We start from the raw sequence: 16,558 nt of genomic DNA, 5'->3' as shown, positions 1-16,558 counted from the left end.
CACTTCCCTTCTAACAGACCTAATAAGGAGAGACGTATGCCAACAAGCATACGTCACTAGTCAATGGCTGGAACATGTTTAAAGGCTTCCCACTCAGAGAATAGCGGGTACATGGGCCACTGAAAGCCCCGCAGGGTCTTCCACACCACAGCTCTGCAAGTTCCATGAACTATTATTAGAACATTGGAATGTTGGGAGCTCCATTGAAGACAATTGAGTGCTCCCTGTTTCTACGGGCCGGTAAAGGCCTCCAGAGCAGCATTCCAGTGTCTTACAAAGGCCTCTCGGAGCTCGAGGGGATTTTTAAATCCCCTCGAGCTTCGAGAGGCCTTTGTTTTATTTGTTAGAACGTTCTGCCCTCTAGTGGCAGAATGTTCTAATTGCCTTATAGCCCTTTGTAGCCTTCGGCTCGGGCCTTTAACGCGGTAGAGGGCCTTTAATAGCCGGTATAGCCTCCTACGGCGGGCTATAAGGCTATATTGTAGTGTGAATCCACCTGGACTCACGCACCAATGGGACCTTACGGGACCTTACTTGCAAGGATGAAAGCCACAAAGGTGCTTGCTACAGCTTGCAAATGTCTGTGTTTGCTGAAATAACAAGTGACATATATATAAAGACATACCGGGGTAGAAAATATGTTGAACCTGATTCTTTTGACAGAAGCAGCAGGTGTAAACTCTACACTGATTGGGTGCTTGTATGAGGCAAGACAAAAAGTAGGCACTGTTTTTTTTACACCTGTAAACTCCCACACAGTTCCTCAATCTCATATTATGCAAAATTCACAAAATTCATTTTCATTTTGTAGGTGAGAAATCTCCTTGGGGTTTGCCCACAGGAGAAACGTTTAAACAGAAAATGGCTTGTGGGTGCATTAGAACTGCAGCTGAGATGCATTTGTTCACGAGCCAGTCTCCTGTTGGTATCTCATGTGACTTCTGAATGTGAGCTGTGATCTTATGTTCAAATTTCATGCAGCATAGCAGCCAAGAAAAGTTTGCACAATAGGCAGAATTGTGCATATCTTCTCTTCAATTACAGGTCGATATTTTTGGATTTAGCACTTGGTATACAATTTGATGATCACGCTGATCGGCGAAGAAGCAGCAGTACTGCAATGTAACATTTCCTCTGTTTAGGGTTGTTTGACTATCTTGTCCACGTGGACTTGTAGCATGAACTACATGTTAGCATTCTATACCCGGAGGTGGTTTAGAGTCCTTACAATGCTTTGCCACCGCACACAATGAGTGCATTGTCCTTGCTGCTCCATGGAAAGGCGTCTTTAAGTAGAGATTGTAAACTTCATTAGATCAACAGGTTCTATAGCACTTCTCTCAGTTGCCTGCTAAGCAGTAAATCTGTTTTAGGACGCGATCAGAGATAGGTACTGATTAGGAAGCCAATATCTCATAGTAATTCTGTACTAGAAAATTATCTGCTCTGAATTTCAGCAATAAGATGCCTATTATCACCTGGGGACCTGCTTCTTGCAACATGAGGTGCTTCACCAAACTTTACAACATATTGAGGGCCAGACTGGCCATTCTGCCACTCTGGCATTTCGATGATAGGCTGCATGCTAGGGGGCTTCTTTTAGAGCAGGCCAGACTGCCATGACCCAACCATGAAAGGCCCACAGATGCATTCCCATCATCCCTTCAAGCAGTGTGGGACTGGTTTTAACATTTTTACCAGGGCTGATTTTGTCTACCAGCCCAGATCAGGACATATTGAAGCAAACAGAGCTTAAACAAATTGACACTCAACTGTTCCACAATGGACAAGGCCCACCCTGCTCTGAAAAATTATCACAATAAAGTGGATCCCTCTGCACGGATGCAATGCATTTGGCCAATTTGCAAGATTAACAAAAGGTGCTACAGAAAACAAGCATTTGCCAAGCCAGTAGGCCTCGCCTATGCAAGAGCTATTAGCTTTACCAATGTGTTTTATTTAGCCATGGTGTACACCAGCGTGACTGCTGTTCAGCATGGCTAAATGTTAGTGGCGTAGAGGAGGGTGGCATAGAGTGTCGTAGAGTCGAATAGCTTAGAGTGGAGTGGAGCAGAGTGTCGTAAAGTGGAGTGGCATGTATTAGAGTGGCATAGAGTTTAGTTGTGTACAGTGGTGTACAGTGGAGAGGCATGGAGTAGAGTGGAGTGCATTGGCAGAGTATAGCAGCAATGCAGCGTCGTAGAATGCAGTGGCATAGATTACAGTGTTGCATAGTAGAGTGCAGTGGCATAGAATACAGTGGTGCAGAGGGCAGTGGTGCAGAGTGGAGCGGCATAGACTACGGTGACGTAGAGTGCAGTGGCGCAGAGTAGAGCAGCATACGGTGCAGTAGTGTAGAGTGATGCAAAGTATAGTGGCGTAGAGTGGTGCAGAGTAGAGTATAGTGCTGTAGAGTGCAGTGGTATAGAGTGGAGTGCTGCAGAGTGCAGTGGTGTAGCGGGAATTGGCATAGAGTGCAGTGGCATAAAGTAGAGTGGCATAGAGTGCAGTGGTGTTGGGTACAGTGGTACAGAGATGAAGCGCAGTGCCGTACAGCGCAGTGGCGTAGAGTAGAGTGCAGAGGTGTGGAGAGGCGTAGAGTGGACTGGTGTATAGTGCCTTGTTGTAGAGTGTTGCAGAGTATAGTGGCATAGAGTACAGCAGCATAGAATTCAGAGCTGTACAATGCAGAGAGTAGAATGCAGTGGTAGACATTAGAGTGGTACATACTACATAGTAGAGTGCAGTAGCATAGATTGCAGTGGTGCCGAGTAGATTGGTGCAGAGTTTAGTGGCATAGAGTGCAGTGACATAGAATACAGTAGTGTAGAGTGCAGTGGTATAGAGCAGAGTGGCATAGGGTGCAGTGGCGAAGAGTTGTGCAAAGTAGAGTGGCGTAGAGTGGTGCAAAGTAGGGTATAGTGGCGTGGAGTGGCATAGCGTGCAGTGGCGTAGAGTGGAGTGATGCAAAATGCTGTGGCATAGAGTGCAGTAGTGCAGAGCAGAGTGAGAGAGACTTCAGTAGTGGAGAGTGTGGTGTTGCAGAGTAGAGTGTTGTAGGGTGCAGTGGTGCAGAATGGCATAGAGTGCGTAGAGTGGAGTAACAAATAAGAGTGGTGTAGAGTAGAGTGATGTAGAGAGCAGTGGTGTGGACTACAGTGGTGCAGAGTAAAGTGCAGTGGCATAGAGTGCAGTGAAGTAGAGTGCATCGGCATAGAGTGCAGCGGCGTAGAGTGTTGCAGAGTGAAGTGGCATAGAATGGAGTGGAGTAGAGTGGCATAGAGTAGATTGTTCAGAGTAGACTGAAGTAAGGTAGAGTGAAGTGGCGCAGGGTAGAGTGAAGTGGCGCAGGGTAGAGTGAAGTTGCGTAGAGTGCAGTTGTGCAGGGTAGAGTGCAATGACCTAGAGTAGAGTAATGGCACTAAGTGGTATAGAGTGCAGTGTTGCAGAGTAGATTGCAGTGGCATACAGTGGATTGGCATAGCGTGCAGTGGCGTAAAGTGGAGTAGTACAGAGCTAATTCAGATATGTTCTGAAATGCTTACACACTTCATTTAAATGCTGTGCACTAGAAGAAAAAAATCTTCCCTCTACCCACAGTATCCAGCAATATTCTCACCTAGATCCTCGACTTTGAAGCAAGAGAAAGAAAAGTAAACACCAAGCTCCCTCGGAAGACAGCCTGAAATGTGACCACTGTCTTTGAATACACAGCAAATATGACAAGCTAAGAACAAGATTTACAGGCCTGTTCACAAAAAGGAGCACTCATGGAAGCATACAAGGAGAGGTAGTTCGAAAAGGCTTTACTCCTTGGGATGGACGAACTGAACCTGGACAGCCTAAAACAAATTTTGTCTGCAAATAGAAAGACAGAAAATGTGAGTTTACAATCCACAAAGCCGATAAGCAACAGGCGTAATGCATTCCCAGGGAAGCTTTCTGAATGTCCACAAGATGACTGTGGTCTGGTTATATGACATTACCACGCCTTCCTTCACCCTGCACGTCTTTACATCGCAGATTTTATAACGCATACCACTACTATGCATTTACACTCACTCACATTAGAAAAACCTTCACCACGCATTCCATTGACATGAATACTCTTATCACACTTACTGTTTCTGAAAAATCCTGTCACAGTCTAACACGGCCACTTACTGTTCCAAAATTTTACATTAATTGTTAATACATTTTTAATTGCATTTGTCGTTTACTGGTTTGGTACTATTTGAAAATGTGTTTTTGGGGAGAGAAGCCGTTTTTTCTAATTACCCTCAAATGCGTGGCTTTGTCTTGCGTTGTAAAGATTTACATGCCAACAATCTTTACGGTGTAAAAAATGCTTATAAAATTTAATATGAAGTAGAAATTTCAAAGTAAAGCCTGTTTCCCGACTTTAGCAAAGCAGACAGATGCGTTGTCTGGTAGGCTTCAACCTAAAAATCGGTCAATGTTCTGTAGTGTGGTGACTGAACAAACATATGACAGCATTCAAGCTTAAAAATGGGCCAAAAAACCACCAGGTTCTAAGAAGTCAGTAGGGACTTCTTCTATTGTAAGCACCATTTAGTATTATAAGAGCTGCTCTGTAGCATAATGAAATACACATAATAACGCAAGAAATAGCGGTTTCCAACATCGCTGCATCAGTGTAGTTGAGACTGAGACATATCGGAGTTATATCTATCTGTCAATCAGGGTGGCCACCTAACGTCATGCCATTATGGACAAACTTTACAGTTCTGGTCTTTTGCACGTCAGCTTAATGCCTTCTGGGTAATGTAGTCTTGGTTTGCTTCCAATGAACTAATTAGACATACAAATGTAAAAACAACAATCTGAGGTCAAAGATTCAGAATCACTGTCCATGGTCACCCTTCAGTGTCAATATACATCTAAATGCATGCATTTCTTGTTTTATTTCTGCCTTGCAGCTGAAAACAAGCACAAGCAACCCGAATGCCCGCTTTGTCCTGCTGGGCGAGTACGTCAACAGCATCTTTACTGTCAATGCCGTCACAGGAGATGTGTTTGTAACTAGGGAGCTGGACAGAGAGACCAAATCCGAGTATGAGCTGAAGGCGGTCCTTGTAGACGGGGATACCAATGTCACCCTGGAGGAGCCTTCCTCCTTCATCATCAAAATCATCGATGCCAACGACAACGCACCAGAGTTTGTCCAGAAAGTATTCAACGGGTCTGTGCCGGAAATGTCAGCTGTGGGTATGTTCATGCCAGTACTTTATTTTATTTTTTTCAAACCCGCTTCAAAAATATGCATAATCATGTTTTAACCTTGTATTGTTCTTCTACCCAATAGGGACATCAGTCACACAGGTGACAGCCGTAGATGCCGACGACCCAACAGTTCGAGGCAACGCACAGATTGAGTATCACATTATCAAAGGAAACGAGTATTTTTCCATTAACGACAAGGGTAAGAAAAAGCCAGTTTTATTCAGCTTGTTTTTTCGTTCAATTAAAAAGGTGGCTGTTAGGGATCGTCAGAAACCAATAGGAAATTGTGGAAACGATGCCTGTTTGAAATGTGTTGTTACACCTTGTGTAATTCCTAAATTACATGTTATGCATTTTGTGAAATTCTACTCAACTTTTGCCTGTGGACAGAGACGTTTACCTCGAACCAGTTTACTTCGTGACTTATTTTGGCCTTGCTGGAGGAAAAGTTACTCGAGATACCAGCAACATGTATTTCTTGTAAATAAGTCATTTCGTGAAAACGGTAAGGTTTGCAAATAAAACAATTGTACAACCCTAACTGAAAACTAGTTTGGGGAAGGTGGCTTCGAAAATGAAGCCAGTGTGACCACTTAAAATCCAGTCCTAAAACATTCTGCTGCACATGTTGAATGTTGGGCTTTATACAGCTGAGTTTTTTTATATTGTGTGCATTTTTGTAGCATTTTTCTATCATTTGAATTGTCCTTTGGGGCTTTTGGTACTACACTATCCAAGAGTATCTGTTGAATTTCAGTATTTCTGTAGTAAATAGGAAATCCCAAATAGTGAGCATCTGCGGTATGGTACCGGAATATTGTGTACTAAATATAATGTAACAAGAATATCGTGGTGACTGAGTTCAGTACAGGATTACCACATGTATGTTCCTTGACAATAACCATATCTTCAAGGTACGAGGATGTGGAGTTAAGAATAGTAAATATATACTTACCAATATATATTTGTCTTCACAATATTCTGTTTGTCCATATTTTGCTACAATATTCCTGTAGTACATAAGAATCTGACACACATCCGAGTACCTGCCTTTCTAGAATTCCATTTCAAGCCCTGGAAAAGTGTAAATGTCAGCAGAGGAAAACATTCTGTGAATTTGCCACTTACAGTCCATTATTGTTTTTTTTCTCATTAGGTGTTATTCTAACTGCGGTCCCTAATTTAGACAGAGAAAAACTATCTACGTATCATCTTATTGTGGGTGCCAAAGACTCTCCGGGCCTTATGGGCGGTCTTTCAGGAACAGCTTCTGTCGTCATCACACTGACTGACATCAATGATAACTTTCCGATATTTACAGAAAGTAAGTACTTTTTAAAATGTGCAGAATGAAATTGCACAGTTGCAATTCTGTCTAGTGTTTTATGAGGGGTTGTTGAATTCAGTGGCACTGCAAGACAAGTATCGGCAAAACCAATGGGTCTTGCCGGTGAAAAGTATTGGTTTTGCCAATGTTTTTTACCCCTAGATGTTGGCACATCCCTAGCATTCTTTGTTGAATAGATTATCTTAAGGCATGACACCATTAATTCAAAGATGTCCATCTGTGATAGCTGTGCATCACCTGAGGACATATTTGAATATATTATGCTTAAAAGAAGTAGCCAAACAAGGGAACTTCATTTCTCATCATCCATCTGCACACATCTTTGAAAGAAGTAGCCAAGCAAGAGGACTTCATTTCCCATGACCCATCTGCACACTCTCAGGGCCGACTTAGTGGCAGCTGCAGGGTTTACACTTCTGACTTGCCAAATGCGTGCCGTCTGTGGCCGTCAGGACCTGGACCATGCCCAGCGCCGGGAATCATGGTCCACTCCCTACCCACCACTACCTTGCTGTGCTCTTATGCACTCTCTACTTTGGTTCCTGCAACCTGTGTTGCTTCCAGCCCACAATACACAACACGGCGGAAACATTCACATGCACCTCCTGCAAGTTCTTGTGCACTGACCCACTCCCACCACTGACACACCAACAGCACCCATCATGCCACTTGCTCTCAGGCACACAAACCAGCCACCCGTTCAGGCTCAAACAAACCAACCACACATCGATCTCTCATGCATGCTCCTCAACACCAGCTCACTCACCAAAAATTCCACAGAGATATGGGACCTCCTGCACACTCCAGATCTCCTCTTCTTCGCAGAAACATGGATGAAGCTAGTCTCTGCATCAAACATCACTACATTCATCCCCAACAGCTACAAGTTCACCAGGCTAGAAAGTCAGCACAAGTCCAGATGCAGTCACCATCATATTCAAAGACACCATCAGCTGCACCACCTACACAAACACCCCCATCTAAATAGTACGCATCACAGCCAACTTCTACCTGGGCAGAACCCTCATACACAGACAACCCGGAACCTGAAACCAATATCACTAGCGGCATCACAGAGTTCGATGTACTTATCATCAACACCAGCACCTTCATCCTCCTCGGAGACCTTAACTTTCACCGACAAGACCAGACAAATCGAAATTCTACAGCAGCCCTTCTCGTAAATCTCATAAACCTCAGCCTCACCCAGCAAGTTACCGAACCCACCCACACTGCCAGAAACCTGATGGACATGATTTCTCCTCAATCAGCAGCATCACAGTTGATAAGCCAGGACCTATGACCTGGACAAACCACACCCTCATCAGTTTTAGCATACCCATCTCGCACCGCCACAGACCTACCACCACTGTACCTACCCGCCATAGTGGAAAAGCGTCACAGAGGACTGGACTTCCTCCCTCTCTGAGCACACCAGCAACTTGCCAAAAGCCATCAAGATCCTCAACAGCTGGATCACTGTGCGTACACCCTGGTTCCCCTAACAGCAAGAGCATGACCACAGGACAATGATGAAAACCCACTGCAAGCAAATGGAACACAAATGGAGAGCAAGATAAGACATCACAAAGAATGACATCTTCAAATCCACCCTAAGACACTACCACCAGCAGATATGAAACACCAAGCGCACTACTCTTACAGACTGCATCAAAGCCACAGCAAACAGCAGCTAGAAAATCTCCACTATCAGCAAAGATTCACTGTGCCTCCTGCCACCTTCAGGACAATCACACTCTTGCAAGACTTTTACAACAAGCTCTCAGTATTCTTGTATACTAAAATCACCTCCATATGCAGCAAATTCGACCCTCAACTGGACCCCGTCACCATCGCAACTCAACTTCCCATCACAGCTAAAGAATGAACCCTGACCTTGTGGCTCACCATTACCACTGTCGAAACCTGAGCTACCATGAAGATCACCCGTTTGGGTGCCTCATCTTGCCCCTGACCCCACCATTCCTTCACTAAACGACTCCTACAAATCAGAGAAGCACTAACACCCATCCTCAATGTCTCCATTGACTCAGTCATGATCCAGGACACATGGAAACATGCCACGATCACACACCTGTTCAAGAAACAATCTGGAGACCCAGCCATGCCTCCAAACACGCTCTCCAACTACAGACCCATCTCTTGCCTACCATACCCAGCCAAGGTCTTAAAGAAACTAAACAACCAATGCCCCCTCCAACCACCTCAGCAACCGCCAGCTCCTAGACACCATGCAAACCAGATTCAGGCCTAACCATAGCACAGAAACGGCATTTGACACAGTCTCACACCCCATCCTCATCAGGCCCCTGCCTATGCTTGTCATCCAAGGACCCGCTCTCCGCTGGATCTGCTCCTTCTTAATGTTATGTTAGCAATTTTGTAAAGGGCCTGGTTACTACAAACCGAGTGTCCCCGTGCTAGGATTCCTGCCCTAGGATGGTCAACCTCTAACTACAGTGAGATTAATGGCTAGAGCAGAAGTTGTCGGCATGACACCTTACTCTTCGAAAGCCCACAATGTCATCTGTGGAGAGTCTCATGGTTCATCGCTCAGCCCACCCTCTTCAAGGCATATATGATCCCTCTAGCCAATGTCATTTGTACATGCAACATTAGCATCGTCTCCTATGCCGAAAGACCAAACTCATATCCTCCCCTTAAATCTCTCAAACAAAACCCCCAACACAAGAAACAAGTTCACCTCCTGCATGACCAAAATTGATAGCTGTATGAAAGCCAACTGTCTTTAGCTGAACATGAAGACAGTAGTAGTGATCTTTAGAAAGATTACCTCATCATGGGACACCAGCTGGTGGCTAGCCAAATTCCGAACCATGCCCAGCACCAGCACCAACGCCATGAACCTCTGAATCATCTACAACAGCAAACTGGATATGACTGCACAAGTCAATGCCATCACTGCATCCTTCTTCACATCCTGAAGATGTTGAGGAAGATCTTCAAATGGTTCCCAAGCAACACCAGAAAAATTGTCACTCATGCCCTAGTCACCAACAAGTTGGACCACCAGAACACCCATTATGCCGGGATCACCAAGCAACTCACCGGAATGCTACAAACCATCCAAAACTCGGCAGCCAGACTCATCCTCAACCTTCCACATGGAACTCACATCATACCACACCTCAGGAAGCTACTTTAGCACCAGATATTCAAAAGCAGTTAAACTTTTCACACACACATTCAAGGCAGTACACAACATAGGCTCCAATTACTGGAACAATTGCATCTCCTTTCACCAACCACCCAGACACCACCTCTCCGTGCAAGCCCTACTCGCACACATCCCATGCATTCACAAAAACAGATTAGGAGTACCCATGTTCTCTTACATCACTCAAAGCGTGGAACAACCTCCCACTCCACATCCGAGACTCCTCTTCTCTTCTTGAACTCTTCAAGAAGCTGAATACCATGCTTTCCAATTACCCAATCTACCCCAGGCAGGGCTAGGCAGACACATATGCTCAGAGGCTCCCTGTGTGGATGATAGCACTCTTTACAAATACACATAACATATTCGTATGCTTTATGGAAATACATTCAAATATGGCTGCTACAGATGCATCCCTATCCGCAGCAGGCATCTCAAATGGATGTTCTTAAATTAATAGAAATTACATTCAAAATGATCAACGCAAATGCATGTGCATATTTGAATTGACTTTTTTAATGTAGAAGAAAATGTATTAAACAAGGCCTAAAACAAGAGGTACCAGGGGTAAGTGAATACTGGGCAAATACTTTAATAGTGGGGTGATGGGATGATTGAAGACTGGATTGAGAAATTGAGGGAGAGAAAATAGGGCCAGATATACCCACATTATGAATACTGATTTACTAATTGCGATTCTCTCCAAATCGCAATTAGGAAATCTGTATTCCTAATGTATGAAACTCACTGAGTTTCTTTGAGGGATTCCTTGCGGGTTGCCCATTGACCTACCTCATGAATAATAATGAGGTAGGCTGCAGTGTATGACCCATTAGGAGTCACAGGCATGGTGGCCTGCTGAGGTCAGCAAACCACCATGTATGTTACTACTTTTTAATCAAGCAATCCTTTTTTTTTTTTAAATGCGCCCGGTTTCCATAAAGGGAAACGGAAGGTGTTTAAAATTAAAAAATATGAAACGTTGAAGTTTCATTTCTTAACACTAGGAAGTGGTCCCTGGGACCACTGAATGCTCTTATAAAATATTTGTATTTACATTCTCAAAGGGCAAGAGATCCTTCCCCTTTGTGAATGGATTACCACCAGTTTTAAACAGGGGATAAAGTATTACTGTTTTTCGACCGGAATTCGGTTGCAAGACAGTAATGCATACCATACCAATTCGGTATTTGGGAGGGAAGCCCTAAACAAGCCCCAAACAAATAATGAATCGCAAATGCAAACTGCGATTTGGTAACAAGTTACCGAATCACATTTTGCTTTTTGTATATTTGAAAAAACATTTTTCCGGTCGGAAAAGGCCTGATATTCCAAATCTGGCTATTTGCGACTTGAACATGCTCTGTACGTGTCGTCCATAGTTCCTTAGACACACTGCAATGCCAGGACTGAAGTCAGCAGTAGAAGGATAAATTCTATTCGATCAAAGAACTGCAAGACCAAAATGCCACTGAGTGGGACAAACAAAAAAATAGGTGATTTGAAAACAGCACCCGGCCTTAAAAATGGTTCGCTGTTCTAGGAGCAGCCAATGCAAATCTCATTAGAGAGGTGATGTGACTTTGTTAAAGACAAACTGTCATACCCATAAAAGCTTACATCTGAAACAGGAAGAAGAGCCATGCGGAGGCATAAGAACGGTGGTGCAAGCCTGGATTGAAACCTAGCGATGGTTGTCCCCAGGGCTCTGTGTTCCATACAGATCTTTAGTCAAACAGGTAGCTGGAAACGTCATCCACCCTGTCCCACCCTCTCTGTCAGTGAAGGCAAACACAAAGCTCATCAGTCCCTGAGGTGGCATTTGTCTGTAAATGGCAGATGCACATCGAGGCACAGATCTCACCGCAAAGTAGGAGAAAGTAGGAAGGATATTGAGAATGGTTTAGGGTGAGCTTCTACTTCCAAAAGTGTGAGGCCTTCTTCCTGCTAGAGCATTGGTTGTGGGACCACTCCGCCTCTGCACTAGTTTGCTTGTTCAGTTCCACTTTTTTCATTTCATGTGGTTAATATTCTCTTTGAGGCATTATGGCTTTGCAATACCACTTTTAGCATTCCAAGTACTTTGCCAAACTCAGATCGTCGTTTTGTTTTATTTAGCACGAACTAGACCCGAGAACTAGGGTATCAGAGCGCTTTACATGAGCACTAGTTTTGTTACAGAGGGACACATTCATTTTTGTTAGGCACAGGGAGATTCAGTGATTTGCCCTGAATCACAGGATGTAGAGTGTCGTTGCCGAGACTCGGACCCGGTTCTCCAGCTTCGAGGTCGACCGCTTTAGCCCTAAGGCCGCATCCTCTCCCCAAGTGGCAAGGGGAGATTAAGTGAATTGCCCAGAATCACAGGATGTTGAGCGTCGTTGCCGAGACTCGAACCCGGTTCCCCAGCTTCGAGGTCGACCGCTCTAGCCCTAAGGCTACATCCTCTCCCCAAGTCTTTGTTTCAGTTAAAGAAGCATGCTCTACTAGATAGTGATGAATTCATTCTACCGTCCTCTTTGAAAAAGCTATTGCGCAATCTATCTCCCTAGACAATTTGAAGCATTCTAGTCCTACAGTCGCCTTTATCTCACAAGCAAAATATTGAGCACAGCACTGTGTGGGTAAAGGGTAAAAAACTGTGCAGCACCATATTTAGTGAGAGCTGCAGGCCAGTGACTTCAGAACCAGGGCAAATAGATCAAATCGGAACCAGCGAAATAAATCAACGGGCCTTAGAAAAAAGAAATTTAAAGGAGTGCATTTTAGAAAAGGATCTAATTTTGATTGATTTTTACTTTATTCTGAGTATATGCCGATTGGCTTTTTGGCGCAGAAAAAGTCTGTCATTAAATACGTCCAAAACGTTGTTTAAATGTGTCTATTTGAGGTCAATGATGCCACCAACTGTGCTCGTGCTAAAATCAATTTAGTGCAACACTAATGCGGCATAAAAGTGAACCAGGGCTGCATTGCGTTGGATTTGTACTCAAGGTAGACTTTCTGGTATAAATTTCAACACAAAGCCAACCTTAAAAGGAAAAGCTATGTCAAATTCCACATGAATTACATGTTAAGTGTAGGAATATCACTCCGTATTTTCCTTGCTACTTGTTTGCGCCTGGTTTCATTTGACATTAGGTTTTCACTCAAAGCCTAGTCAAACTATTGTAATAGAACTGGCTTTGCCTGAAAAAGTTAGGGGCATATTTACTAGAGAGGTGGAGGAGCATTGCGTTAGCCTCCTTGGCTTAACGCCACGCTCCGCCACTTCTGAATCACAGGGCTGCACCATATTTACAACAATATGGTGCAGCCCTGCGTTTCGCCCTGAGCTGGCGCTAAATATAGAATTTAGATGCCTTGCGCCAACGCAGGCATACTTGCACCATAGTGCAAGGTTGTCTGCATTGAGGGGAAGCTTGTCTATGTGTAGGAAGGTGCCCCTTCCTGCATATAAATACTATTTAAATGGTGTTTTGTCACTTCCATGTGTGCTGCTTAATGCAGCACACATAGAAGTTACAAATGTCATTTGTTTTTATTGTTTATGAGCAGGAAGGGTCACCTGCTTGTACATAAACAATCAATGAGCTTTTTCTGTTTCTTTGTGTCCTGCACAACGCAGCACACATGGAAACAGCAAAAACTAGGAGAAATAAAGCATTTCTCCTTGTTTCGCCTGTTTAAGACCAGGTTTTCCGCTGCCCTTGTAAATAGGGGGCAGTGTCAAAATCGATGGGTGTTGCAGTGCAATGCCCACCACAAAACCAATTGCCCGCCCCTTTCACACTAAGTACAGCGTGAAAGGGTGCCTTATTTACAAGGTATCGTTAAGCCACGTTAAGTGGCTTAATGCTGCCTTGTAAATAAGGAGAAGCACATATCGCCACAGGAACAACACTAAAAGTGATGTTCCCTTGGCGATAGGGCCTTGTAAATATGCCCCTTAGTGTTTACATTGTTATAGCTCCATTATGCTTCCATCTAATAATGGAGAGGGCAAGACAGTACTTTTATTCCACTGGATATTTCCCCAGTGGGAAGCCCTTGAGACCAGTTTTAAAAGCCCAGGGCCAATGCTGCGGTCTTGGCAACTTACCACAGCTCCCAGAGGTTAATTGCAGCAGGCGTGGGAAGGCTTCAAGAAAGAGTGTGAAGGAGGGGAAGGCAGAAAGGGATCAGAGAGGACGAAGAAAGAGTAGAGGAGGACAGAGAGAGAATGAGTGGATAGAAAGAAAGAGATTGCACAAGGAGATGAAGGGAGCGGGCTGGTTTGAGTATTTTTGCCAGAGCTGCTTTTGATTCCCCAGTCCAACCATCATAATGGAGTGTGAACAACATCTCCATTACTTGAGTATGAAATGCCTTAAAAAACAAGAGACAAAAAGTGTTTGGCAAAACAGGAACAGTTTGTTTAATTAAATGTAGCGGCTGGGAGAATAGTTACAGGCACAGGGTCTGAGGACTATCTCAATTTACAATCAGTTGGAAACCTTCTTAAATACAGTTTTGATCATGTTGAAAAGTTCTACGGTGAACCTTATATGTTGAGAAATGTTCATTGTTGCCTTAGAGTCATGAATTAATGGTCAAAAGGTTACTACAGGAGTGCCTCCACCTTGCGTGGACACAGTGTAGCCAGTGGTGCATGTGTCCAGGTGTCCGGCATGGGGAGCGCATGATCACTACCTATGCTAGCTCCTGATTGGCTATGTGTTCCTAACTCATGTGGCATCTGATATATGGTGTTTTTCTAAGCACATGTAACCCTCTGTTAATGTGTGCTTTACTGGGGGCAATCTATCCTGACCATTGTGTTGTCGCCTATCTGTGGTATTGATCAAGAGTTTCCTGCCCGCGTGTTTGTCCGCCAGCTATGCACCCTTCTACCTCTGCCCAATCAATCGGTGACACTGGGCCTGGGTCTCAGAGCTTCGCAGACTATGTATTTGCAAGTCAGGGTTGATGTGGAGTTCACAATGGGCGATTTTGTTAATAGGGACATGATTTCTTTTTCATGAATGTATGCATTGTTTTCCATAATTCTACCCAATTTGAGGGCTGCATTTTTGCAGCAGGTAATCCCCAATACTATATACCCACATGTCAATAGAAGCACAATGATAACTGGCAACAGTGATTTACACAATACGGATAACCGTCGTGGGAGCCAGGATAACCAATTGGAAAACCACTCCTGCTCAGGGGCACCTCCCTCCTCAAGCATGTTGCTATGTAAATTGTGCAATGCTTGGATGGCAAGTGTCAGAATTCCTTTGTTCAGGACATTCCCTGGGTTAAATGTGCAGCAGTCCACACTGATTTTGGCACACACCTCTCACTCCAATGCGGTCATTACGTCCAATACATATCGGTACTTCATCACCATGCTGCAGATTGCTCACAGTTCTTCCTTGATCAAATTGAGGCCAAGCTCAGTTCTGTTCATCATTTTAAGCATCTCCCACCTGGTGATCTGGAGCCAGCGGGCATTAGCTTTTGTCTGCAACTTGCACATCTGTGCACAGTCTGAATTCTTCCAGAATGTCTTTGAACTGAGCCCAGCCAAAATAGTCTGCAGATATGTTCTCACAAGTTGGGTGCGGCAAGGTTGTCTTTTTCTTTTGGCAAACTTTCTTTATCGATTTTATAAGGTACAGAAATATTCATGACGCTGTCGATATGACTGCAAGCCAGCCGCATTTGGAAGCTAATGACAGGTCCAGTGTAGTAAAAATCAATGGCTGACCGAATGCAAAGTATACATGTAAGTAGAGGCAATATAACAATAATCTGGTGTTGCTATGTTTAGTAATAAAAGTACCTTTCCTGTAAAACAAAAAGCATCCAGGCTGGTAAAACATGTGAAAATAGATTACAAAGACAAACATAACTTGCATGGAGTGTGTAGTGGAAGCATAAGGACCTAAGAGTGGATTATGTTGTATGGGTAGGGATTATTTTTATGTGTCAGTGTAAAATTTATAATTTTCAAGTGAGGAGTGGATGTTATTATGTTTGGAAAAGATGAAGCACCTGTATTCAGGTGTGGAAGGAAAAGAGCGGGATGTCCTGTGAAAGATAGCGTACCAAGTGTCCCCATATATAATCAAAACCTTTCTGAGTGTGGGCTAGAATATTGGTCATTCGCTCAATTGTGAGGGCCTGCAGAGTCGAGCGTGCCATTGAGACATGGGTGGGGCTTTGGGTTTCTTCCACGCTTTGGCCTGGGCCATCTTAGTCACCCCCAAACAAAGCCAAAGAATAGAGCAGTCCCCTAAAGTTTGGTATTTAAAAAAAGAATCTTGGACACCTAAAAGTACAAACTCTGGCCTGGAATCCAGTATGGCTGAATAGTCGGCCAATCCCACCAGACATGCCGAAAGTCTCCCAGCATCCCACAGCTCTTCCAACACCTATCTGACGTATTCAGGATATTTTTGGGAGTTTCTCTTCTCCGGATACAGGTACCAATCATAAAGGATTGTGTAATGTGCCTCCCGTAGCCCCATAGAGCGATTTAAGTTTAGAACTATCAGAGTAACGTGTGTGCCAATGTTTGGGCTCTATGTTGATCTCTAGTTCTTGTTCCCAGAAGGATACATGGCATGGTGCAGGGTTACATTTGGTGGACAGCCAGAGTACATATAGAATGGAAATGTATCCCCCGGTGTCCCCGGATGTGTGGGCGAAACGCTCTGTGGGGAGTAGGTCTCTAAGAGAAGCAAGTTGCACCATTAGCTGTAGCACCCAATGTTTCAATT

General features: G+C 44.1%; 1 protein-coding gene across 1 annotated transcript in view; it reads left to right on the top strand.

Annotated features, from left to right (window-relative positions):
- CDH5 (cadherin 5) overlaps nucleotides 1–16,558 on the top strand; it is a 226,761-nt gene that overhangs the window by 122,998 nt on the left and 87,205 nt on the right. Inside the window, exons 3-5 of the mRNA XM_085639594.1 lie at nucleotides 4,941–5,229; nucleotides 5,327–5,443; nucleotides 6,401–6,568. Coding sequence (XP_085495720.1) covers nucleotides 4,941–5,229; nucleotides 5,327–5,443; nucleotides 6,401–6,568 — 574 coding nt within the window. The remainder of the gene's footprint in view (nucleotides 1–4,940; nucleotides 5,230–5,326; nucleotides 5,444–6,400; nucleotides 6,569–16,558) is intronic.

This window comes from Triturus cristatus, chromosome 12 (assembly GCF_964204655.1).
Source record: "Triturus cristatus chromosome 12, aTriCri1.1, whole genome shotgun sequence".
In the NCBI taxonomy this organism is placed as follows: domain Eukaryota; kingdom Metazoa; phylum Chordata; class Amphibia; order Caudata; family Salamandridae; genus Triturus; species Triturus cristatus.
This window is presented reverse-complemented; position numbering and strand designations above follow the sequence as displayed.